The 25,272-nt window shown below is 40.2% G+C and overlaps 3 protein-coding genes across 8 annotated transcripts; 1 reads left to right on the forward strand and 2 right to left on the reverse strand.

Moving 5' to 3' along the window:
* Nucleotides 1–1,332: 1,332 nt before the first annotated feature.
* LOC115741843 (protein CIA1) lies at nt 1,333–8,403 on the forward strand. Of its 2 annotated transcripts, XM_030675855.2 has the most exons (10): nt 1,336–1,752; nt 2,090–2,236; nt 2,460–2,678; nt 2,839–2,900; nt 3,104–3,169; nt 3,253–3,324; nt 4,837–4,899; nt 5,385–5,454; nt 7,097–7,180; nt 7,911–8,403. In XM_030675855.2, exons 1-10 carry the CDS (start codon nt 1,558–1,560, stop codon nt 7,980–7,982), a joined length of 1,050 nt encoding a protein of 349 aa, XP_030531715.1. In that variant the 5' UTR covers nt 1,336–1,557; the 3' UTR covers nt 7,983–8,403. The 2 variants fall into 2 exon arrangements, with proteins under 2 accessions (XP_030531716.1, XP_030531715.1); XM_030675856.2 differs by lacking the exons at nt 7,097–7,180; nt 7,911–8,403 and adding an exon at nt 5,519–5,727 and having other exon boundaries at nt 1,333–1,752; nt 5,385–5,487.
* A 570-nt stretch (nt 8,404–8,973) lies between these two features.
* LOC115741845 (protein BIC1-like) lies at nt 8,974–10,049 on the reverse strand. The gene has a single exon (XM_030675857.2). The coding sequence runs from the start codon at nt 9,626–9,628 to the stop codon at nt 9,107–9,109; it is 522 nt and encodes a 173-aa protein (XP_030531717.1). The 5' UTR covers nt 9,629–10,049; the 3' UTR covers nt 8,974–9,106.
* Nucleotides 10,050–12,959: 2,910 nt separating this feature from the next.
* LOC115741842 (cell division protein FtsZ homolog 2-1, chloroplastic-like) lies at nt 12,960–18,793 on the reverse strand. Of its 5 annotated transcripts, none has more exons than XM_048283028.1 (9): nt 18,655–18,793; nt 18,173–18,233; nt 17,470–18,075; nt 16,697–16,996; nt 15,999–16,089; nt 14,747–14,871; nt 14,023–14,115; nt 13,605–13,670; nt 12,960–13,482 (listed from the first exon to the last, which is right to left on the reverse strand). In XM_048283028.1, exons 3-9 carry the CDS (start codon nt 17,995–17,997, stop codon nt 13,351–13,353), a joined length of 1,335 nt encoding a protein of 444 aa, XP_048138985.1. In that variant the 5' UTR covers nt 17,998–18,075; nt 18,173–18,233; nt 18,655–18,793; the 3' UTR covers nt 12,960–13,350. The 5 variants fall into 5 exon arrangements, with proteins under 5 accessions (XP_048138985.1, XP_030531713.1, XP_030531714.1 ...); XM_030675853.2 differs by lacking the exon at nt 18,173–18,233 and adding an exon at nt 18,234–18,319 and having other exon boundaries at nt 17,470–18,147; XM_030675854.2 differs by lacking the exon at nt 18,173–18,233 and having other exon boundaries at nt 17,470–18,147.
* Nucleotides 18,794–25,272: the final 6,479 nt, after the last annotated feature.

Consider the following 25,272-nt stretch of genomic DNA (forward strand, 5'->3'; position numbering starts at 1 on the left):
GACGTAGCTCCTATTCCGGAGTAGTTATGAAGTTAACCCTCACCCGACCTGGCTACCTCTTCGTTGATTTTAGGGAGCCACCCCGATGTATGGGGCTGAATAGTGTACTATCTCTGTTTGGTTAAGACGTATCTGTAAAGGAAATGATGTTTTTGAGCTAAGGTGTTTCCTGCTTTTCTATCCCTATGTTATGTTATTGTTTGGGAGTATTATACGTTTCCGTATGCATAGTTAATCTCAAGAGTCGATAGAATGCCTAAGACGCTATCCTTTATGACTTGAGGTGATTTGGTAGGGATGTCGTGAGCCCGAGGATCATGGCGTGACAAAACCCTTGGGAGTTTTAATTTACCTTCCGCCAATACTCCCTCTTCAAGGTGAGCATAAATAGTGTCTTTTCACAAGTGGTACATAGTAATTGTTAGTAGGGTCGAGTATAATGGACCGAACGAACTAGGAGCAACCCCGATCGGATCGAATCGACCGATTTGCTCTGGTTCCTAGGGGCTCTGTTTTGGTTCTCGGTTCCATAATATTGGAACCGGTCGTGGTCGATCCGGTTCCCAATTCCAAGGGGGAACCGGATCAATCGGATTGCCCGAAAGCCTAAATGTAAACATAAAGCTAAAGCTAAAGCTAAACCTAAGATGCTTATGATGCTTAGGATGACTTTTAAGTTTAGCGATAACGCAATGCAATTAATGATAGGTGGTTCAATGAATATGTCGTTAGTGAGAAAAATTTTCCGACAAATCACAAAAAGAATGCTATTGGTCCAATGATTGGATAGCCAGAAAATCGGATCGAGAACCGATCATCCCTAATTAGATTCTTCAACCCCATTTGAAGGAGGGTACTTAGCATTGGAATGGCTACTTTTCTTGATAAATCTATAGCTCAATAAGTGGGCAGAGAGTGAGAGAGAGAGAGAGAGAGAGAGAGAGAGAGAGAGTTCCTTCCACCACACAAGTTGTATGCAATCGACCATATTCATCATTAAAATGCCAATAACATCATACACAATGGAGAGAACGAGACTAAAGCCACGGATCGATACTTGCTACACTCAGCCAACCGAAAGAGTATGTTCATAGTTTAAGATGTCTATGATGAATTACCGAATACGACATTCTCAATGTTAAATTCAATTTTAAGGTTTTTTGGGACCAAAAAATTAAATTTAGGTGAATTTATATATGTATCGGTTTAGAGTAAACTTATCATAATTGTACCAGTTTAATTTTTTTAGCGATCTAAAAATTAGTAGGCATATTTCAAAAAAAAAAAAAAGGAGGGGGCAAAAAAAGTCTCCCTTCTTTTTCTGGATGTCCTTCATGACACAATAATTCAAAGAGCGAAGGGACACTTAAAGACACGTTCACGCCACGCTCCCTCCAGTATCAGATCACTGCTTTCGCCCATTGGACAACCTCCCGCTGTGGCGGCGCGTGCACATCCGCGGACTCGTTGGACCCGCGCCTCGCCCAATTGCAGGAAGAGCGACCGGGCAACAACCCTCGACCCCAGCTCCTGTTTACTCTGCTCCGTCGGTAGCTAATGGAGTCGCACGACGGCGAGTGGTCGCTCAATGAGTTGCAGAAGCTCGAAGGCCACACCGATAGGGTATGGAGCGTCGCTTGGAATCCGGCCACCGGCGTGGCCGGTGTTCCCCCGGTGCTCGCCTCCTGCAGCGGCGACAAGACGGTCCGTGTCTGGGAGCAGAATCCCTCGTCTTCCTCGTGGTTCTGCAAGGTCGGTTATAGTGAAGATTTTCGATTCACCGCTGTTTTGTATCGCGCCTCTTGTGGTTATGATTTATGGAAGCTAATTGACCGAATGTTGAGCGATGAACCTCGGAATGTTTGAGCTCGGCTGAGCCTGACAGACTGTTGTTACGGTTGGATTGATGGAGGCGAGTTGTTATTATAATTTAGAGTTCCTTTGTAATCGGGCTGCAGGATTGTAAGATTTTATGTTGAGTACTTGCTCCTTGGTAAAGTAGTTTAAAATCCATGAAAGGCTTTGATTTCCTAATTTCGTCGATTGGCGTAGTAGGCATTTTACAATAATCTTGAGTTGGAACTTGCAGGCGGTTTTGGATGAGACGCACACTAGGACTGTTAGGTCTTGTGCTTGGTCGCCTTCAGGGAAGTTATTGGCCACTGGGAGCTTCGATGCCACCACTGCAATTTGGGAAAATGTTGGGGGTGATTTTGAATGTGTTTCTACATTAGAGGTATTATTATGGTTTAGCATTTCAATTGGTAAAATATGCACCCTAGGACTTGCTAAGCTTTTGTTGCATGACAATCTTGTATGCCATTTGTACCCTTCTCTTTCCCCGTCCCACTTGGCATTGCTGGTTCTAGGAACATTGATTTCTTCCATTTATAATTTCCTGGTTAATTCATGGTTCTAATAAATTTGAAGTAGACTTTTTACTTGTCTATATGCTATAGGGTCATGAAAATGAAGTCAAAAGCGTGTGTTGGAATGCGTCAGGATCCTTGCTTGCGACATGTGGCCGAGATAGATCTGTTTGGATTTGGGAAGTGTTGCCAGGGAATGAGTTTGAGTGTGCTTCAGTGTTGCAAGGACACACACAGGATGTGAAGATGGTGCAGTGGCACCCAACCATGGATATACTGTTCTCTTGTAGCTATGACAACACTGTTAAGGTATGTCTTTGATTTAAAATTCCATTGTCTTTGCTAATGCTGCTGCCGAAGAAAGTCGGGAACGAAATCTTCCCACTGGCTTCGCTGCCGTTGGTTATCCCGTATATGTCCGAGTTTTGTGTGGACATTAAAATCTTGGTGCATGCAATTTTTCTTGCAGATTTGGGCAGAGGATGGTGATGATGACTGGCATTGTGTTCAAACCTTAAATGAAGCTAATGGGTACCTCTCTTCTATATTAATCATTTCTTTCTGTTTTTTGTTCTCCTTCTTGAAAGTTGGCTCCTTCCATGTGTGACCAGTGTAGTCCTCTCTGTATGCATGTGATGGCACCATCGACTGTACCTGTATTACTTAACATGTTGAAACAATACATCTTTCGGCTTTGTGATAATTTTTGGTTTACATGATTGCTTCTCTTCTAGTGGCCATACATCTACCGTTTGGGCTCTTTCCTTTAACCCTGCCGGAGACAAAGTGGTTACGTGTAGGTATGCTAGAGTTCCCTTTTCTGGTATCTCTGTATTTAACTAATTAGAAAGAGACTGCTGCTAACAATTTGAGTATTTTGCAGTGATGATCTCACGATAAAGATATGGGGGACAGACAGCAGAAAGATGATGTCTGGTGATGGCTATGTGCCTTGGTGAGGAAGAGACCCACTATAAGTACTTAATTTTGGCTATTGTGAATAGTTGCAGCTGGTATGGGGGATTATAATAAGAAATTTTGATAAAATTTTGGAAGGATTTTGAGTCTTATTTTTGTATGCCATGTTTCAATTTCCTGCTTCTGTTAATCGGCCAGTTTTCCCACACTACTTGACTATGAAGTTTTAATGGGTCTTATATTCACGGAGTCTCTCTCCATCTAATAACTTTAGCTTTTGAGTTGAATAATCTAATATGATATTTGAGCCAGGTTTCACCCAAAGTTTATTTCGCATGTTGGAGTCCCTATTCGTCAATTCCACGTGCTGTTCTCAATCTGATATGCACGTGAGAGATGGTTTTAAAGTGTATTCACATTGCTTGTCTATTGATTTCATTGGGTCCTATATGTATGTAGCCTCTTTCAACCTAATAACTTAAGTTTTGAGTTGGATATTCTGATAACCTCTTCTAGTTCCTTAGCACGAAAGGCATAAATCTGTGTTTGTTTGGCTGAGTATAGGCCCTGATATTATAGTTTATCCAATCAGACTTTTGGTGTGGCCTCTGGAGTTGACATAGGATATATTTGGATAGAGATAGGATATAGCCACACAATCAGGATGGATAGCTACGGATACGACTTGTTATATCCAGAGAAAGAAAATTAATAATGACATAATAAGAAGCCCTATGCTATGTCAACACACAGAGAGGTGAGGGCCAGGGCACAGAATGGTGACAAAACCATGGTTATCATTGGATGATTACCATAATGGCAGTGATAGACGCCTCTCTCTCTCCCTCTCTCCATGGAAGATTGACCTCGGTGCGATCTCTCTGTCCATGTTGCTGAAGTCATCGTTCTCTTTCTGTCTCTGTGTTTGTGTATGTGTGTGTGTGTGTTTTTCCTTTTTTTTTTTTTTTTGGGGAGGGGGTGGGAGGGTGGGTCGGGGAGGTTGTTGAGGTGGGGAAGGGGGAGAGGCAAGTTGACCACATTGTGTTTGTTGCTGTAGACATGTGACCGTCATGGTGGTGTTGGTCATTGACATCCCACAATAGTGGTTGCCCTTGACTAGTTACATTATGTATTATTCACCTAATCCTCCATCCTAATTGATAAGTCTTGCTAATATGGAAAGGCAATGCAACAACCTTTTCTGGCCAGTGATAAATCTAGCCCATGTCATGCACTTCAACATGGTTGAGATGACTGGTTAGTGATTGTACTATTTGTACATGACAGTGCGTGGAATTTTTATGTTATGGTTGTTGCGGTCTTGCTTCAGTTTGAATTTGGAATCACAATACTATGAAATTGTGTGCTGGAAAAGCGATTTGTGTTGTTTAACTGTAGGATATTGACTGATGGAAGATTTGCTCTTTAACTCTAGCTCCATTTGTTTACGGGATGGTATATAGTTACTGCTAAGTTAGGAATATGATGAGGGTTTAGTTTCAGAAATTTTCATTGCAATCATGTGGTTTGCTTTCTCTCTTTTCTCCAGGAATCATCTCTGCACTCTCTCAGGCTACCATGATCGAACCATCTTTTCTGTTCATTGGTCCAGGTAGCGACATCAATACTTTGATGAATATATTTTTACGTAGTTTGAGGTTATATCTGCTTTTTTTTTTTCCTCTCTTATCAGTTCTTTCTTGTCCTTGTATGTTAAGTCAGAAAAATCTTGATAATGCGAGTTAATTGCTGATCTCTCTAACATATCTATCAACTTCTGAAGAACTGGTTGGGGTATAAGCTGGACGATGTCGTAGATATCGGTCCAAAGTATATTATTTCCCAACATCTCCCTAGAGGTTCTTTAGTGGGTAACTAACACTATCATAGGCAAGGGCAAGAATTTTTAGGAGCAAAGTCGAGAATACATGGGTCTTTGACCTAACAAGTTCGGACTTGAGATATGAAAGGATTTTATGGGCACTTCTTGAAATAATTTGGGCCTTGCTTTCTTGGTTAATGTGAAACGTGTTGACGTGGATTGCCTCTTATGTTAGAGTTGCTGATTTACGGTGTTATGATTCTTGAATGTGATAGGGAAGGAATTATCGCCAGTGGAGCTGCAGATGATGCTGTCCGTTTTTTCGTTGAGAGTAAAGATGGTTCAGTAAGTATTATACCCCACCATATCTTCAGGACTTAAATCTTTTCTTTTAACAGTTCCTCCTATCTCGTTCCCCTATTTATGGAGCTTCCATATGTTAACGTTTAGATGGTTTCTATTAAGTGATTAACAGGTTTGGTCAATGTTAACCTTCTTCTATTAGATGAAAATTTTCTTAATAGAGAATTGTTCAGGTACATTAGGAATATACTAGAAGAGGTAAGAAACTGACAAGACCACTTCCTAAAATTATTAGAACATGAAGTCCATAAATACTGAAAACAAGCAAAAAAGGAATCATGAGAAGATTTGGATTCTTCTGATAATCGATCTATCCTTCCTTCCAATTGCGCCACGAGGCAAAGAGGGGCGGCACTCCAAGTGTCCGAGCCAATTTGGAAGGGAGAGAACGGGAAGAAAAGCTCCAGCACCGAAACAAGTACAGAACTGACTTCAACGTTACCCTATATACTGGAGGAATCCAAACTGAAGTGCCGAAAATGTTGAACAAAATCTCGATGAAGCAGCAGTGGATTCCCCTTACGCTTTACACATACAACACCATTCGATCAACCTGGAATTTCCCTTTCTCAACTATTAACAAATGAAATTTAAATATCCTGCTGTCAAATCTTAATTTCCTCAACTAATGATCTTTGCAAGTAAAATATCGTCTCTTTTTGGGACAATAAATGAAACTGTGTATGAGATATTGTTAGAAGCGTTAGTTTCATCAACTAACGATCTTTGCAAGTAAAATATTGTCTCTTTTTTGGGACAATAAATGAAACTGTGGATGAGATATTGTTAGAAGCGTGTGCCTTCTGCCAGTTCAGCATTAAGTGTGTTCTACAGTTTAGGCATTTGAATCTGGTTCATGAAAGTCAACATGCTTTGATTTCCATCTCCGGTCCCTGTCTTGGCTCTATACGCAAGCATTTCTCACATGGCCTCTTCAATGATCTTATGTTTTCCCTCAACCATTGCCTGAGAATGTCAGCTACTTGCACTAGAACAAAACCTTTGTCTAGTCGAACGACTATTTCTAGGTATAAGCCTCAGTTTCTATAAATAAGCTAGGAATCTTGAGCTTCTGCTTAGCTGAGGTACATTTCAACATTTACTTTCAAAATGTGCAAGTTTGCAAGAAGGATCCAGTTACAGCGTTAAATACTCAATACTTTTACACTGAGTGATCAGTTGGGAGGAATTGACAAACCACAGTCTGTTCTCTCTAAAATAATCTGAAAGCTCTGTCAGATGCAAGTACTTTGGTTGGATTGTGTAGACTGGTCAACGAGGTTGCTCACTTCATACTTTGCTGGGTTATCTAGTTTTAAGTGGAAAAACTATGAATCCTAAACACATTTTGTATGACAATGTAGTTTTGGCAATCAGATGCAAACTAATCTTCTTCACTTTGTGGTTACATTTATCTAGAATCTTTGTTTCCTGACTACGAAGTTGATGTGGATATAGCATCGAATCCAGGTCATGAAATATTTAATAAGCAACCTTTGCTGATTATGCAGTAGGACCTTCACTTGATCTACTGAAACTTTTTTGGATTGACGGCTATGCCTCCTTTTGCCTTTTAAACTCAAAAACATGGATTACCTCATCAACCTTCTCACATCTCTCTCAGGTTGATGGACCTTCATACAAAATGATTCTAAGAAATGAAAAGGCCCATGATATGGATGTGAACTCAGTAAGGTGGAGCCCCGGTGTAAGTCTCTCTCTCTCTCTCTCTCTCTCTCTCTCTCCCTGAGTTCCATTCTGGCATATGGGTTCGACAGAGACGCCGATTTGTGCTTGATTATTCAATCAGATTGCAGTTGAATGTAATCCTCTTATAGTGTTGTGAATGAGATTGACCTGAATTTTAATTAATTGACTCATATTAATGATTTAACTAGCTATTTTTTAGTACCTTACAAGGTGCTTGCTGGAAATTTGGTCTTTCCTTGCTGTAATTCTGAGGTCCTGCTCATGTTTATGGTGAAAGTATTCATTATGCCCATTAACCATTGTGTGGAGACAATTCTTCGCTTTATTCTGCAGAATACCATAAATAATCAATGAAAGGAATATAATAGGCATGAGATGCACATGAAATTTGCCTTCTTGAAGGCTCAATATAATAACGCCACCCTAACGAAAAAGGGAAACGAAAAATCTCAACTGAAAATAATTAAATATGCTGGGACAAAGGAGTACACCAGGCAGCTTCTTGTTTGGTGTCCTTTGTATTTTCTTCCACCTTAATTATCTGAAATGATAAGAACGGGAAAGGAGTAGACTATCTGAATCTACAGGTTTAGAAGATAATGTAAGAAACACTGCATTGCTGAACTGTTGATCGGTTTTCCTGTGCAAGTTGTGTCTTTTGTTCACAGTTTGTTGATTGGCCTGGAATATTGCCGCAATATTATGCACTTATCACTGTTATTTTCCAGGAAAATCGCTTTCTTGCATCTGCGAGTGATGACGGGACTGTAAAAATATGGGAGCTTGTGCCTGTAATTTGATAGCTAGGTATCACACACTGCTGAATTTCATAGGTGTGATGTCATAGATATGTAAAAAGCTCTCCGAAATGGTTCGAACCTTGTCAAAAAATATATAGGGAGTTTCATTTCATATGTCTCTCCTTGGGAAAAGAACATGCTATTGGTTTCCCAAAGAACATGCTATTGGTCAGAATTTCCCCGAGTTTGGCGAGGGGGGAAAGTTGAAATGAAAGAGAAGATGAGGAATTCTTGTGCTTGTAACTCGGCTGTAAGGATGCCTTTGGGGGTCACATTCTCGGGGAGAGTTCTTCCCCCCTTTGCTGCCATTTTCTGGGATTCCTCGTAAGTTGGTTGTGTAAACCATAAAAAAGACCTGCAGACCATACTATTCTGCAGTCACAGTCTAATAAAATTTTGTGGAAGGCGACATTCATTTTCAGCTTATATTCTTCGGCTGTTTGATCCCCCTCAATGAAACTAGAAGCAGAAGTTTGCGTCTTGTCAATTGTATATTGTCAATGGTGGAGCTAAAGATTCAGAAGTAGATACGCTTGTATACTTGCGCCCCTTGAACTTGAGAAACAAGAGAGAAAATAGGGAGATTGCTCGCTTCCAGTAGTTCCTCTCTCTCTCTCTCTCTCTCTCTCTCTCTCTCTCTCGACCGATATGACAATTTTGGCGATGATGAGTAATGGTTTCTATGCCGGTCTTCCCTCTGGTAAAAGTTGCCTTCGCGGTCTTTACCTGCTCTCCTCTGGCATTTGGTGAATCATCGCAGCGTCATTCCAATGTGAGGATGCGATTTCCCTATTGCATCCCACCACTCTGAATATGGACAGGAGCCAGAACCATAACAACTTTCTTTGCATTTCACAAAACATGTCCCAGAATAAAACAGCTTCCAACTCTTTATCTGCTACGCCTGCTCTACAAAGCAAATTTAATAAAAGGAAGAACAAGCAAAGTAAACTACACGCGGATTTTCCCTTTTCCAAATAATCACTCGAAGAGATGGGCGTCGGAATGGACACATTTCCCATGGTTAATTGCAGAGCCATTACAATTGTACGTCTCGTCTCAACTCCAAATCTTAAAGCAAGACAGACCAGAGCCAAAAAAAAAAAAAAATAGGAGTGATTCATTCAGCACCTGTTTTCTATTCTCATTCCACTGGAACTAGCTCTTCTTCCCTCTCCAACCAAAGCAGCCTTAGCCAACATGATTTTGGCGGGCACGAACGAAGCCTCGAACGCCGAGCAATCCACCCAATCCTTCAGCAGCTCCTCATGACCCCATATGTCCGGGATCCAAGCCCGACCCGCGGCTTCGACCCGATGCCTCTTCAGCCTCTCGCGCCCATTCATTCCTTTATCTTCCTTCCCTCCTCCTTTCGAATCGTCCAGGCCCGAGGAGTGGTCGGTCAGTGCTTGTGGCCGTACGCTTCCGTCTCCATCGTTCTTGGTCTCCCCAGGAGCTGCCGGTGATGAACGCCGCCCACTCCGCCCCTCATTTTCACGAGAGTCACCCTCAGGGCCATTCCCCTGAAGGGTCTCCGGTTCACCATCACACTGGCGGGTCTCTGCGGGAGAAGAGGGGATTGATGCGTCCAACTGACCCGAACCGGAACCTTCCTGGGCACCCATTTCGCCGCCTTCTTTCCTCATGTGGGAGTGAATGAAAGAGTGGCTAGTGTATGTGCTTCTTGATTCTTGCGAGGTCTTGCTCTTCTCCACTTCTTGATCGATCCCTGCTGTTATCGCCTTCGTGCTTGAGAAGATTGGCAAGGGCCGAGTGCGTGTGTGGGGGAATAAGAGGAACGACAAATGGGTGAGACAGTAGCCGACACGTCATCCAATTGGGTCCCTCTTCTTTTAATGGTATGTGACAAGTGTACGTGTCTTTTTCCGGATTGAATTCCATTATTGTGTGGCTTTCTTTCAAGTCCTTGATGTACTAGAGGGAAGGACATTGGGAATAGTTGTGAGGTTGATATGAGTTCTTGCTTTTCTCAAGTTATTATGTGAGGTTGATGTTGATTTTGATGAATGTCATTCTTGGGGATAGGCCAATGAGGTTCTAGTATTTGATTTAGGAGAGGAGGGGCCTTTTGGTATTTCAATTGTTTTACAAGAAAAAATCTAGCAATCTTAATATTATTTAGGATTAATAACTAGCACCAACATGCGGCACGATAAATCGACACGTCATTTAAAAAAAAAAAAAAATAAACAAGTTCGACACGTTCGAACACATTGCATAAAATGTTTGTGTGTGTGTATATATATACATATCTATGTTAAATTATCATGTAAATATAAAAATATCGGTTGTGGGTTTCTCTTTATTCTTTTGTTAGGATTCACGACTAGGTTTTTTTGAGCTAATTGGGTATATTAATTTTAAGGTGACTAGATATTTAAATTAAGTACATTTATATTTTTTATAGATTTATATTTTGACCTACAATTTATTGAAAATGTTTAAAATTGACTCCGTGCATGTCGAAATGCCATGTCTAGATGCTGGATTCGCATGTCGCCGGCATGTCCGAAACACTGATCACATGCCGGATGTCGAACACATTCTGACGACGTGTCGGAGACTATTGGATGTGAGTCAATCCGACACAACATAGAGGCTTCCGAAGAGTGTTCATACTTTTTAGTCACTTAATACCACGAAAAATTTCAAATCGATACATTTATGATAATTTTACCTCAAACTAATTTTATAATCATAAAAAATTCCAAACCGATATACTTTCAACACATTTACCCTATGTTAGTACCACAAAAAACTCCAAACTAGTGTGAAATTAGTACACCTATGACAAACGGAAGGAAAAAAAAAAAAACTCCAAAATAGTACGCTCATCAACTGCCACGAGTCATCCAACTCGATAACTTAATAGTAAAATTTAACAAAAGATAATTGAGGGTATATTTATCACATGTGTACTGATTTGAGGTTTTATGCCGTCAAAAATTAATTTGGGATACATTTATCACATGTGTACCGATTTTGGAATTTTTTTTTTTTTGGTATTAATTCTATTAGTTAATTCGATTTTATGATGTACATATACATATGTAATATAATATGTATGTGTATATACACTATTGAGATTGGAGACTCGGTGGGAAAGAGTTTCAAGGGGAGATATTTCTTAGATGTTGATGGACCCCTCCAACCATCCGCGTCCAGTTCGTCCTCATTTGCTTGAAGCTCCGACCAGTTTATTTTTTTAATTTTATTTCATCGTTCTTTCTCTTTCATTATGTTCTTGTAACCATGTTCGCTAAAGTGCAACTCTACATGGAAGCTAGTTAGACTGAAATGTCTGGCTCAATCTATTTGAATTCACTAATTAGACTGCAATGTCTATCCTGATCTTTGAATTCATCTTCCTTTTATTTCTACTACCAAAAGCCTGCAAACATCCTATGATGATGATGATGATGAACATGGTCCATAATCTTTTTCTCTAATTGTGAATTGGTCCATTTCAAGTGATCCCTACTTGTTATTTTTTTTCACATGAATATCCAAAATATGTCCATCTCCAGAAGGGAAGGGAAGTTCACGTGGAAATTTTACTCGCGAGAAATATTCGAGAAAGTCACTCTCTTTTAAATATCAAAACTCATTTTTCAAAATATGATGACAGCTTGGGACCTTAGCAACCAGGTGCAGGTTCCCCCCGAGGCCGGGCCCTAGACCCTGGCGCTCTTGAGCCCAAGACTTGAGTCGTAATCTAGGCTTTTTCTCAACATGTGTTTCATAATTTTTTTCTTGTGACAAATATCAGAAAATGACCTTTCATATTATTCGCAAAATGCGACCAAACATAGAAAAACCCAGCATTTTTCTTGAAAATAAGTTCCTCCGAAAAAATATTTACCACCAAGTTTATTTTTCGTGAGATAACTGAAGCCTTAATCTCCATCCTCACGGATGAAGATCCTTTACCCCCATTTGTACTCCTACTTAAGCACAGTTACCATTGGAGATCTTAGGGAACCAGTTTCCAAACACCTGTTCCGAGAGAAGCCTCTATGTAAGAGAGTTTACCTCGTGACTCAAAAGATTACAGAGTGATATCTACCAAAAAGTAATGCCATATATAGCCCAAAAAGAGACCTGCCAGAGGCGCAAGTTAGGGCAAAATCTCACCTCTGCACAATCTATGCGGACAGAAATCCGAACAGTTGGGTTTATAAGGGTCACCAGATTCAAAGGCATATTCCTCATAACCCGACCGTCTTCATGAATTTGGTCTACATAACTAGGTAAGCTATTCCCTCTTCAGTTTTTCCATATGTCATTTATTCATTGCCACAAAGTTGCAGAACATCATGTTTCCAGCCCATCTATGTCAGCCAATGTCCCGACTTCCAGTAGAATCACAGATAAGCTTTCCCTCAAGTTAATTCAAACTCTCAGCTCTCAATTCTATGCTTATCAAGAAACTGAGTTACCAAAACCCACGAACAACAACAGGCATTCAATGAATTATTGAGAAACCCAATTTAGAGGCCTCCAAGAAGCTTAAACACAAGTAGTGCCTTACCTAATTGAGTTCATCCTGACAAGGCAATCCCGCCCCTGTGCAATCCACAAGCTGCAACATATGATTCCAATGCTCCTCACAGAAAGAGAATCCCGCAAACAATTGATGCCTACTCTTGCCAGCAGAATTAGATGAAGCCCATATAGAAGATCTTGATAGCTTCCATTTCAACATTTGATCTTATTTAATCTCATTTAGAAGAATAAAGCCACAATTACGACCATTAGGCTTTAGCCATGCTAATTCATGCCAGTCGACATCATCTCTGCCAAGAACTGAGGTCACTCCTTCAGAAAAATGCAGCAAGATGAATAAGATGTCTCTATAGATGTAATATTATAACCAAGTCCCAGCTCAGGGACCTGCGCATGATGCTTCCCACAATAAGTACACTATGAACCTCTCCATCTTCTAAAGTAGATGATAAAAAATGGGAGAACAAAAATAAACTGCATCTAGTAAATTACAGCTACATCAGGAACCAGGAGCCACTTCCAAGTAAGTACCATCTGTACAGGGGCATTATTTCAACAAATATCACAAAACAACTGACTTTCGTGGAGAATTTAGATGACGCTTGAGTTTGCGGCAATGCAGCTAGTACTATTTTCCTTTAAGCTAAATTTATAACATATTAAACCAAACCTAAAAATGTAAACACAAGAAACACTAGCCAATGATGCACTCTAATATCTAAGATGTAGAACCCTTAGTTAAGATCCATAGTCATATTTAGCAGGCCTGTAAAGTCAGAGAATCCTTTTCATTCTCTTAGAAGGCATGCCAAAGTCGACAAGAAAGCCCTCACTTTACAATTTAAGCTCTTGGATAACGTGAACGTCCCTTCTTCTTGAGGAACTCTGGAATCTCTACTAAACCACCCTCACTAAAAGAGGACATTGGCCGGTTGATTCCTATGGGGACCTCCCCTTGGGCAAGCTGACCTGCCTGCATTTCCGAACAGCATAAATAAAATCAATTCAGACATGGTCAACACTTAAAAGGAAAACAAGTTGTTTGTTCCTACTCCGGGGTCAGCTGTGTAGAGAGAGAGAGAGAGAGAGAGAGACCTGATGGAGCCTACTGTCACTTTCTTCCTGGTGTTTGAACCCCGTTGCAATCAATGTTATGCTAACCTGATTAGAAGCAAAACCAATTTCAATTAGCATCAGCACAAGAGTTATTGTTGTAACGGGAAAGTTGTAAACACAAAAAAAAAAAAAAAACTGTGCTGTATATTTTGGCCCAATAAAACATCTTATTCCATCTTGTAGGTTGTACTTTCACCATCTGTGCTGATTTTAGAGGACGGTGTTTAGCCAAAAGGACTTGGGACAGTGCATGTGTTCCACAGATGGCAAAATAAGAAACTAAGAGAGAAAAGGGACTTATTCAGAGAGCATGAAGGTTTTAAGAAGAGACTTAAAATTGAATAACGCAAGTGCAGTACAGATTTTGCTTATTGATCCGCTACTATCTGCAACTTACTTGACCACTGAGTGATGGATCAACCACTGCACCGAATATTAAATTAGCATTTGGATCCACAAGGTCATATATCACCTCCGCAGCAGCGTTTACCTGCCAAATAATCAACATCAACATCAATATCAACATCACCTTTATCCCAAACTAGCTGGAGTCGGCGATCAATAAATCCAAAAATAAATAAAATAAAAGCAAGACCAATTGGGGAAAAAGAAATAATTATATAAAAATAAAAATAAATATATAGAAATAAAAATAAATAAATATGTATAGGGAAAAATGACTAAAAAGGACAGTATGAAACATAGAAATTCTGCCCCTTCACAATGCTAATAACTTTCCTCCACTCCGTCTTAAAACAAACCGTACACCAATCTATTTCCCACTTCATCAAATATTGTTTTACTACTTTCCCCCAGGTAAGTTTCGGCCGACCTCTTCCTTTCTTCATGTCATGTTCTCAATAATAAACTTCTGTTATTACCGGAGCATATAGGGATCTTCGAAGAATATGCCCAAACCATATCAATCTATGTGCTGCAACATCTGTGATATGCCGATACCTACCTGAGATCATCCTATGTTGTAAATTGTGATTTAAATTGTCTTTTCGGTGGATGTGCTTAAGTAGAAAGTGTATTAGGCAAAGAGGAAACATGTAAAGGTGAAACTTAGGACAATCACCTACAGAAAATGGACAGAAAGTATTTTGATGTGCTTATACCTCATATAATGTGAGGTCGCTGCCACCAGTTATGTTCCAAACAATTCCAGTAGCTCTTTCGATGCCAATGTCCAGTAATGGTGACTGAATGGCATTCAAAGCAGCATCTTTGGCCCTGCTCTTACCTATTTAATGACAAGATATCATCATTTACAGACTGAAAATTTCGAAATCAATCATAAGTGGGTTTATGTACCACATGTCAAACAGACGAGTTTGTCACCTCACCTCATACATCCATCTAAGATATTAGCAATCCCCATCACAAGTACTATGCACATGCATACTCATAAGAAGAGTGGTAATTTTCTGAATTAGACCAGTAAGACTTCCTGAGCGATCCCCATCACAAAATACCCCTAGAGGGGGATAGGGCTAAGCAGAGCAAAAAGGGTTCTCCAAACACCGATGCACATGCATTCTCATAAGGAGAATGTAATTTTCTGAATTAGACCAGTAAGGCTTCCTAAGTGACTTCTTGATTAAGTCACAGTTCAGAGTTCATCAATGGTGAATATGCACAGAAGAATGTGAGAGATCCTTTTTTGAATAAGGTGATGGTTAGATCTAATAGCTGGATTAGTAATAACTTTAAACTGAACCTTTTATGCCTTTCCTACAAATTACAGATTGCATTCATGAATTATTAAGGAGACACATATACAAAATTGCAAAAGGAAACTCACAACACAAGATGGGTTCAGTCTCTTCCTCTCTAGATATGGTTCTTAAGCCTTGAGGACGAGTAAGCTAATTTCCATCATTACATTCGTAGGATTCTATAATTCACAAATACCACTTTCTTAGAGAAGATGCAAGAATCGGATAGGAAACTTCATGACCTACAATTATCCCTAACAGTTACTACATGAACTTTATGGAATATATTGAAAACACCAGTTGCTTTTCATATAAAGATATCAAAAAAGTTTCAATGATTAACTAACCAGACTGTGTCAATTAGTAACTTAATCAGCTTTATTTTAGCTGCAGTCAGCTGGTAAGGAGAGTCCAACAATCACATACGAAACTATCAACACTAAATTAATTACAGTACTATACATATCGTATCTACATTCGACGTTAAAATTTTACTTGGCAATTAGTGAGGTATCTGTGATATATTTCAACAAGATATGCAGAATACCTCCTTGATGTCATCTCTAATACAAGGAGATGGATGCTACAATAGCATGCAGGAAGTTGTATCACAACATCATACGAAAATTATATTGCTTTAACCCAAAAGTACCTGTTGCAGTTCCTATTCCCATCAATGAAGAGCCGGCATTTGCCATTATAGCTTGAACATCAGCAAAATCCACATTGACCAGCCCCGGTATCTGCAAACAAGATGATATAAGATCACCTAGCACCAACAGATCAATTCAATGAAGTAGGATACTCGGACTAGTAAGAGAACTTCCACTAGCACAATCTAGCTGATGAAATATATTGTTTTTATAGGGAAACTGCTCCTTAACATTAAATCCTAAACTTATCTAACTTACTACCCAGACAAACCATGAACAAATGGTCAGACAAAAGTTACTGCAAGGTGGCTCTATCTAAAATAGTGATCAATCAGTCAGCGTACCTCAAACCATAGAAGCAACTCCAGCAATAAAATACTCATTTTCCCAATTTCTTTCTTCGGTAACAACAGCCACTCCATGATCATATGCATTAAGCTACTATTGTATTCTGGAAAGGGTTCCTCAGAATACAAAAATATTTTTCCTACATAACCCATATCTGCTGTTTATGAACTGGATACTTTGAGATCATTTGGCGGCATAAATTGATTACATTATAGAAATCATCCTGCTATCACAGTAAATAAATTTGGTATAAACCTTTCCCCTTCCATTCTATATTCAGAACTTCTATTCCAACAACCAAACAACAAAAGTAATGCAGGTCCAATGAGGCAAACTGATAGCTCTATACCGTGATTATGTCAGAGATGCCTCGAACTCCTTGCCGTAGGATGTCATCTGCCAGATTAAATGCTTCAGTCACTGGGGTAGATTGTGACACTGCAGTTAACAATTTGTCATTCGGGATGACAATTAGTGTGTCAACATTGTCTCTCAAAGATGCCACTCCTTCCTGGGCTTGAACGGTCCTCCTTCTTCCCTCAAAAGAAAACGGTGTTGTGACTATACCAACAGTCAGTATACCCATTGATTTTGCAATTCCTGCAATGATAGGTGCGCCACCAGTCCCAGTTCCTCCACCCATTCCAGCCTTCATGAGAAAACAGATAGACCATGTCAATATATAAAGCAAAGGCATTCAACTTAAAATAGCCTGTAGTAAAATTTTCGTGACTATAATCCAGAACAAAAAAAATTAGGTTCAAATGGCAATATTATCCGCTATATTAGCAATCTACATGCTTTAGTCCCAACAGCACGAATGCCATAAAGAGAATGAACATTCTATGAAGTTTCTTTTATGATAACTGGCACACTGCATGGGTACTTTTACCAAATTATCAGTTATCTTAGCTTGCACCCCAGCATAGAAATGGTAATTTGAGGAAGGGAACAGATCAAACATCCTGAAGAGAAAAAAAATTGCAACTAAAACTAACAATAAGGAAATGCCTGCCAATTATGGAGGTCAAAGTGAAAACATCAAACCATAAAACAAAGAAGTATACGCTAGGAGAACATCATTGTTTAATTTGATGGCAGGCAAAACAGAACCAATCCTACCGTGACAAAGACCATATCTGCACCATAAAGCGCCTCTTCTATTGTGTCTTTGCTCTCGTTGGCAGCATTCATGCCAATCTCGGGGTTCCCACCAGCACCAAGACCTCTAGTTAGCTCTTGACCGATTTGTAGACGATTTTCTGGAAAGACAGGTGACATTCTCATCGCTTGAACATCCGTATTGATAATCCAAAACTCCACGCCCTTCATTGCACTTTCAATCATGCGATTAACTGCATTTGACCCACCTCCTCCCACCCCAATAACCTTGATCTTAGCTTGATTATAAGTATTTGGAGTAGGTGTATCTCTTAGGTTCTCTGTGACACTTCCACTTGAACTATCCTTCTGCAGATTACTTACTGTGTTATTCCCCTCACCCCTAAGCATTGACACTTCCGGGTGCAGATTCAGGAAAGGGTCTTTACTCGGGTATGGACTGACACTGTGTGAGTTAACAGAGCATTTAAATTGAGATGAACAGTAATTTTGGTAGGCATCCATAAGTCCAATCTTGCGGTCACACATCCTCAGAAAATTAACTCTTCCCAACTGATTCTCGATGGCAAATCTGTCCCCGCGATTGCCAGACACCCCCAAAGGGACCCGGGTGACAGAAGGTGCAATACTCATTGACGAACAAGAAGCCATCTCCAAATGCAGAAGCGGACGATCTTACCGCAAGACAAATTGTATACGTTACCAGGGGCTTTAGACTAAAATTACTCAAATCTCCAATTCCACCGCCAATATTTTCGGCAAACCTGTTTGAGAGAAATGCAAGACAATCAGAGACACAGCAAGCAGCATTAAGGCCAGAACCACACTAATGAAAATGCACAAAGTGACTCTGCAAAAGATCACACCAGGACCATGTCAAACCGGAAACTAGCCATTCAAGCTCAAGTATACGAAGGCCAAACGTGCAGAAAGAAAAGAACAAGAACCCTAAAGGCAATGCCATGACTTCAGGGTTGAGAACACAACCTCGAACGCGACAAAAAACAACTAAAGGATGCGCGAACTACCCCAGGTAAAAGAAAACAAAAACATTTAGTGGGTAACGATAATCCAGCAGGATCGAAACCCGAACAATACCAAAGAATCGAGCAAACAGAGAAAAGTTGAAAACCCACATGCACAACACAGGAGCAATGCGAGAGAGAATGCTGAAAGGAGGCTTACTCATGGAGCCGAGGAAGGCGAGAAATGGCGAAGCATTTGGTGGGTGGTCGCCGAAACTGGAAATGAGAGGTTCAGTGCTTCAGCTTCCGAGTAGTGAGGGAGTGAGTGAGCGAGGACTCTTCGTGGGTCGCTGTGTTTGATGCTTTGCGGGTTTTTTTTTTAATTTAATTTTTTTAAATTAAATAATTACGAAAATATTTTTTAAAAATAAATATATACCGATTTGGATCTCGCTCGGCAGCCCGGCTGCCGAGCAGCTGGGCAGTGGGCCCAGCCTGCCCACTCGGCAGCCCGGCTGCCGAGCGGCTGGGCAGTGGGCCCACAGCAGCTACCTGCGACTTTTTTTTTTTTTCCTTTTTTAAGTGTTTTAATTATTTATATTTATAATATTTAGTTTATTTCGTATTTTTTTAACATGTTATATTTATTTTGTTCATAATTTTTTTTGCGAAGCTTATGTTTATAACATAATTAGTAATAATTAATAGAAAAAATTGTTAAGATCTATAATTCATAAATAATGTTGTAATTATGTAATTAATTGAAAATATTCATAAAAAAAATTGGTAAGATATATGTTGGAAAAACAAATGCGCAAACGAACACAGAACACAAGGATTTATGTGATTCGATCAAGGTGATCTACGTCCACGGACGAGGCAAAACGAAATTGCACTATGATCAAGGAGAGTATAGATTACAGAAGTCGATTTTCGACCGAACAAAAGTACACGGCTCACTCGTCTCTCACATAAGGAAAAACTTTAATAGCAAACGAAAAAAAACTCTAGCCGCAGTATAAAAAATAGGGCGCAAAAAAAATTTTCTCGGGGGCGTTGCCCCCGAACCCCCACGCAAATCTATTCGCACCGCAAAGGAGATTTGTTCGCTTGCTCCGAGTTAAGCCTATCGGCCCAATACTCCACATGATGAACTAAATCTCAATTTTTCCTCCACTTTTTGGTCCACACAAAAATATATCGAGTAGAGTGATAAACCGAACCGGGTACATAAAATTCAAGACATATTTAACAATATATGAAATTAATTGAAAATATTCATAATATAAAATTAGTAAAATATTCATATAAATAATATTGTAATTATGCAATTTAGTCGGCTAAAAAGATTGAAAGAAGAGGAAAGAGGGAAAAAAGGGTTCATTTGATATCAAGAAGTAGCACCGATGGGAGAAAAATGCAAAATTGACAAGGAAAACAGCCGTTTTCCCACACAAAAAGAAAAGCCCGGCTTTTTCCTAAAAAAACGCCGTTTTTCTTGTAATTATGTAATTAATTTAAAATATTCATAAAATGAAATTGGTAAGATATATGAAAAAAAAAATGAGATTTTCATAATATATTCATCTATTGGACAGACATAAATCAAACCGGAAGGTGAAATGGTGATGTGTCAAGAACCGGCGGATCGGGTCGATGATATCGGATCGGGCTCAAATTCGGTCGACTAAAGGGAAACTGCGTCTTAATCAATATACACTGTCGTTGGCAGTGATGAACGATGGATTTTTGCGATTGGGGATTGTCTAGATGGGTTTTTCAATTTTTTTAGTATTTTGGGAATTTTTTAATTGCGACTTTGTAATTTTGGATTTTTAGAAATTATGAAAATCTCAATAGTTAATATAAATATCAATAATTAAAAAAATACGAAATGAAACAAAGTTGGTAAGATATATAAAAAAAAAAATATGTTGTAATTAATGTTAAAATTTATTAAGATCTATAATTAATAAACAATATTGTAATTATGTAATTAATTGAAAGTATTCATAAAATAAAATTGGTAAGATATATGAAAAAAATGAGATTTTCATAATATATAACAATCGTCAACCGTAATTACATATACTAATGATGTTGTCCTCCTCTATGACCTCCTGTTCCGCAAGTAGGTCGTCTCCGTTGTTCGGGAAGTCTAGTATTGTACGGACGTCGAGGACGAGAATCCGGATGACTAGGATGTGTGGATGACGAAGGCATATCTGCTGCAAATATGCCCCGTCCGGATGGTACATATCCTACTATATGAGGGTATTGAGAAAAAGGAGAGAAATCGGATCCATAAGGCTCGGCAGAAGTAGCTGGAGTACGAGGCGGTGTATTGTCGGGATATTGAAAATCGGATCCCCCATGAGATGGGCACGCAAACCGTGAGAACCCTAGAATGAAATTTGACCGGCGAAATCCTGGAGTGAATCATGGAGTGAAATCTGATCGGCCAAACCCCGGAGTGAACCCCGGAGTGAAATCTGTCGTATGATACTCCAAGGAATAGGGGACGACATCACAACCTGGATGATCTTGAGTAGTCCTCCGCATTGGCCGAACAGTCTCGGGAGGGTCGTCATCCTACGGTCCAACGGGTGCTCCTGTAGTTGCTGGTTGGGGCGGTGGCATCATTGTTAGCCGTCTTTCCTCATTCTAAGCGTATAGCATTGCCCTAGCTATATTCCCCACAGTTGCCCGGGAGCGACGAGATGGGTTGACGTTATGTATGATATGCAAAATTTGTTCAATGCCATCACCCTGGTAATGATATCAAAATTAACAAAAGTTATGAAATGATAATAGATCACGTTACTTAAAAATAATTAACGAATGAAATTGAAAGTATTTGCACGAACCGTTACACCCATTGCGGCCCCCGGAATAGAAATCCACCTCCGGGTATGTCTACGGTACTACTCCATATATCCCGAATAATAGTGAAGTGCCTCCGTTGCGGGATTACCATTGACAATGTAATCGATACGACAGGTCCACATATCAATGCACCGTCTGTATTTACCTACCCAATCATTGTCAACTGGCCTTAATTCAATATCATGCAACGCGGTATGATCACGCGGACGAGTAGGTATTGGTCGTTGCATACCGAAGCGATGAAGTACTCGATCCGGATAATACCACTCAACTATCCAATAACAGATGAGTGGGACACGAGCCCTCCAACTATCTTGTCCCTGCCGGCAGTAATATGGTAGAGCCTCCGGAATGTCATTGGGGTATGGCTTCCAAATAATCCGGTATGGTAATAAAACATATTAAATTAAATCAATAATTAATTTATAAGCTAAAATTATATTAAACTTGTTGGTTGCTATCATTACTTACGTCTTCTGATCACATTCTATCAAGTTGATAGCGCAAATGTGGCAACGTATGTGTAGGGACCTCCGTTGTCGGTAGGCCTTGACTCCAGCTGCATAAAGAAAAAAAAAACGAGATTTTCATATATTATACGTCTTGGAAAAAATTAATGACTGATGAACTAAAAAAATAATAGATCACTTACCGACTACCGAGAGGTGCATCTTCTAAAGGATCACGATCTGCCAAGGATGGGGCAACACATCCGAAGCGCTCGCATGCCCAAATCTGCAATACATGTAAGGCACCTCCAATTTGATGTTTTGATGGATCGGTTGCACTACATAGCTCCCGATATAACCATGTAAGCGCTGCTGAACCCCAACTGTCTTGTGTAGGGTTGTTGAGGTCCGCCAACAGTGGAAAAAATAGCAAACTAGCTCGTGCCCCCGATTTATCCAAAAAAATACATCCTCTAATTAGACGGAGAATGAACGCCCTAGCATGTTGTACTATCATAACGTCATCGACATCCGGAGGGAGATAATCAAAGTGTTCCCTCGGCCAGCTTAAGTTTATCCGCGTCCCACGCAAATTAGGCGGGCGAGCACCAAGTAGATCATCACAGAGAGTGCCCCAGTTAAAATCAATACGGCCAGTAATCGCACGTCCATCTATGGGCAGCCCCGTGATCACCGCTATATCCTCAAGCGTAATCGTACATTCACCTTCCGGCATATGGAAGGTGTGAGTCTCGGGTTTCCACCGCTCGACCAACGCAGTAATCAAATGCCAATCTAACTGAAAATACCCCATCATATAAACTCCATAAAATCCCGAAGCTTGAAGATACGGGAGTATGCATTTATCAAGTTCATCCACGTGCAACATGGATCGCCGACATCTAAGGAGTGCATTTTCATTTGCCTGTGAAATGTGATATGAACTGTTAGTAGCAATTTTGATATTGGGGTTACGAATGACGGATGAACTACTAAATTTCTCAATTACCTGAGCGTTCCATACGGTCTCTGATCTATGTCGGGCCTGTCGTGTAAGTAGTGAATCATCCCGAGGTCCCGGCTGAATATGAGTCCTTTGTGCCATATCTACAATTGTCATATTATCTCCATCATTAAATTGACATATCTAATGTACATATGGAACAGAAGCAATGAATAAATATCGTGCAACCGTGATATTATAACATCACAATAAATTAATATATAAAAACCCGAAATTGCGAAATGAAATGTACATGCGGATGCCTAAACAAAACCCGAATGCAACGAAGCAAGATGATCCAGGATATCATAAAAACAAACATCACATAACCGAAAACCAAATTACACAACGAGTTCAATGAAAAGGGATACGGCAATACGAGGTTCGAAGCTTACAACAAAAAACTACCAAAAGGAATCCCACGGACGTGTCCAAATATAAACACAATCCTACGATGGCATAAAAAGGTAGATAATATAGCTACACAACGAGGTCAGGCCACTATCCTCGGATAAGTCCTCATCGGCTAGCGGGTCGTAATCCCGAAAAGCGTCTCACTCTTCGGCCTCTTCGGGGTCGGACTCGTCCTCCATCTCGGGCTCGGACTCGGAAGGTTTTCCGGGCGTAACGTCCGCATCGGAGGGCTCGACGATCCGATCATCCGCATGGGGTTTAGGGGACTCCATTTGCTCACCTTCGGGCTTGGGCTCGGGGTTGAACACTTCACCGTCCGCGGGTCTAGTATTAAACCAGCCCGGAATAATACCATGAGGTATCTCAAAAGTCCTAAGCGGTCCATGTTCTACTTCTCCCTCTTTATAGAACCAAGCTTCAAAGGTATATGGGATCCAAGAATCGCTCCCTTCATCGACCCGCACTATGCTTCCCTTCCTAAGGTAGACTTTATCCTCGCCTACCGGGTACTCAGTGATGATCGTATCAATGTCCATCGATACCCCAAAACGCTTTGGCGGCATAGCTAGAGGTTAGCGTGCGGAAAAGGTTGTACCACAACGGGGTGAGATTTCATCTCAATAAGTTAACCCTAATTCGTTAGTAGGCCAATACTACTTCCGAACAATTCTAAAATGCGTCATATACAGCAATTAATAACCAAACGACGATACATCAACAACAATTCAAGAATTAATATAGAAGTGGAACTAGACTTCATACTACATCATTTCAAGCAACATAGATTCATAAGTCTATAATATAAAATGTTAGGATAGTCACAGAGATTCTCAACTCAATGGGCGGGCCCGCGTATTAACACCTCAACCAATCATGAAATATTATTTCGCACATACAAGATCGAGTATTAAATGCATCAATAAAGCAAGTCGTCCTATCCACGACTACATTCTATAACCGAACATAACTCATCCCAATTTACTCAGTCTTTTATCAAGAGTTACGGTCGAAATTTGGAATGTCACACGACCTGTGTGCACAAGTACTCCTATTATACCCTGATTTCCCACATATCGAGCAATGGATGCGGGAATTGCTACAACTCGGTGTCCTCCGGTCCATCTCATTACGTATACGTGATGCATGGGGCCTTCCTTTCTTCCTAATACGTCTCGGGTCTAGTACTAATGGCGGTGCGTCGGGTTCGGACCAGTACTCAACATGCCCCAACGGATAAAACATATACCGATAGCACTGAAGAGTTTTATCCAGTGTGTAGTACTCATCTACGTACAACTCGTAATCAATTCCATATGCTTGACATGCTGCAATTACGTGGGAACATGGAATTTTAATCTTTTGAAATTTTCCACATGTGCACGTTCGCGGGTCTAACGCACTATCTGTTTATGGCCCCCTGATCCTCTTGATCCGTCACGTCCAGTTTTAACTTTGAAAATCCTTCCATCGTAGTCGAAACATGTAACTTCGTGCCTATTTGCACGTTGAGTATTTTCCCCGAGTGTTTGACCAGCAAAATGTGTAAATACATGTTCTTGGTCCTTCTGCATCCTGTACTTTGTTCTTCTTGTATCAAAATAGTGGACCAACCGATAGAATATCTTCTCCACCATAGCTTTTATTGGCGGACCACGATAACCCTTCGACATGCCATTGAGCGATTCAACTAAATTTGTTGTCATCGCTCCATATCTTCTCCCTCCATCATAAGCATTCGTCCATTTGTCCCTTGGAATCGGGTCACACCATGCAGTTGTGTGTGTATCCATACCCTTAATTTCGTTCATGATACGGTCGAACTTTTGTTGTTGATTCGCGTAAGCTGTATATTACAATAATAATTAGTACTTCCTTCTCAAATATTGTCAATACGTATTTTCATCAAATTTTAAAATTTCAAAATTCACCTGCCGCTTCAATAAGGGCTTTGCCTTCGGCGTTTTTGAATTGTGCGTTATAGTTGCTTACAAGATGACGAACGCAATATACGTGGTGGCCATATGGAGGACGCCACCTGCTGTCTCCATTGCTCTTTTAATCCCCATATGTCATGTCGATATTACAC

The sequence above is a fragment of the Rhodamnia argentea genome, chromosome 7 (genome assembly GCF_020921035.1).
Source record: "Rhodamnia argentea isolate NSW1041297 chromosome 7, ASM2092103v1, whole genome shotgun sequence".
In the NCBI taxonomy this organism is placed as follows: Eukaryota; Viridiplantae; Streptophyta; class Magnoliopsida; order Myrtales; family Myrtaceae; genus Rhodamnia; species Rhodamnia argentea.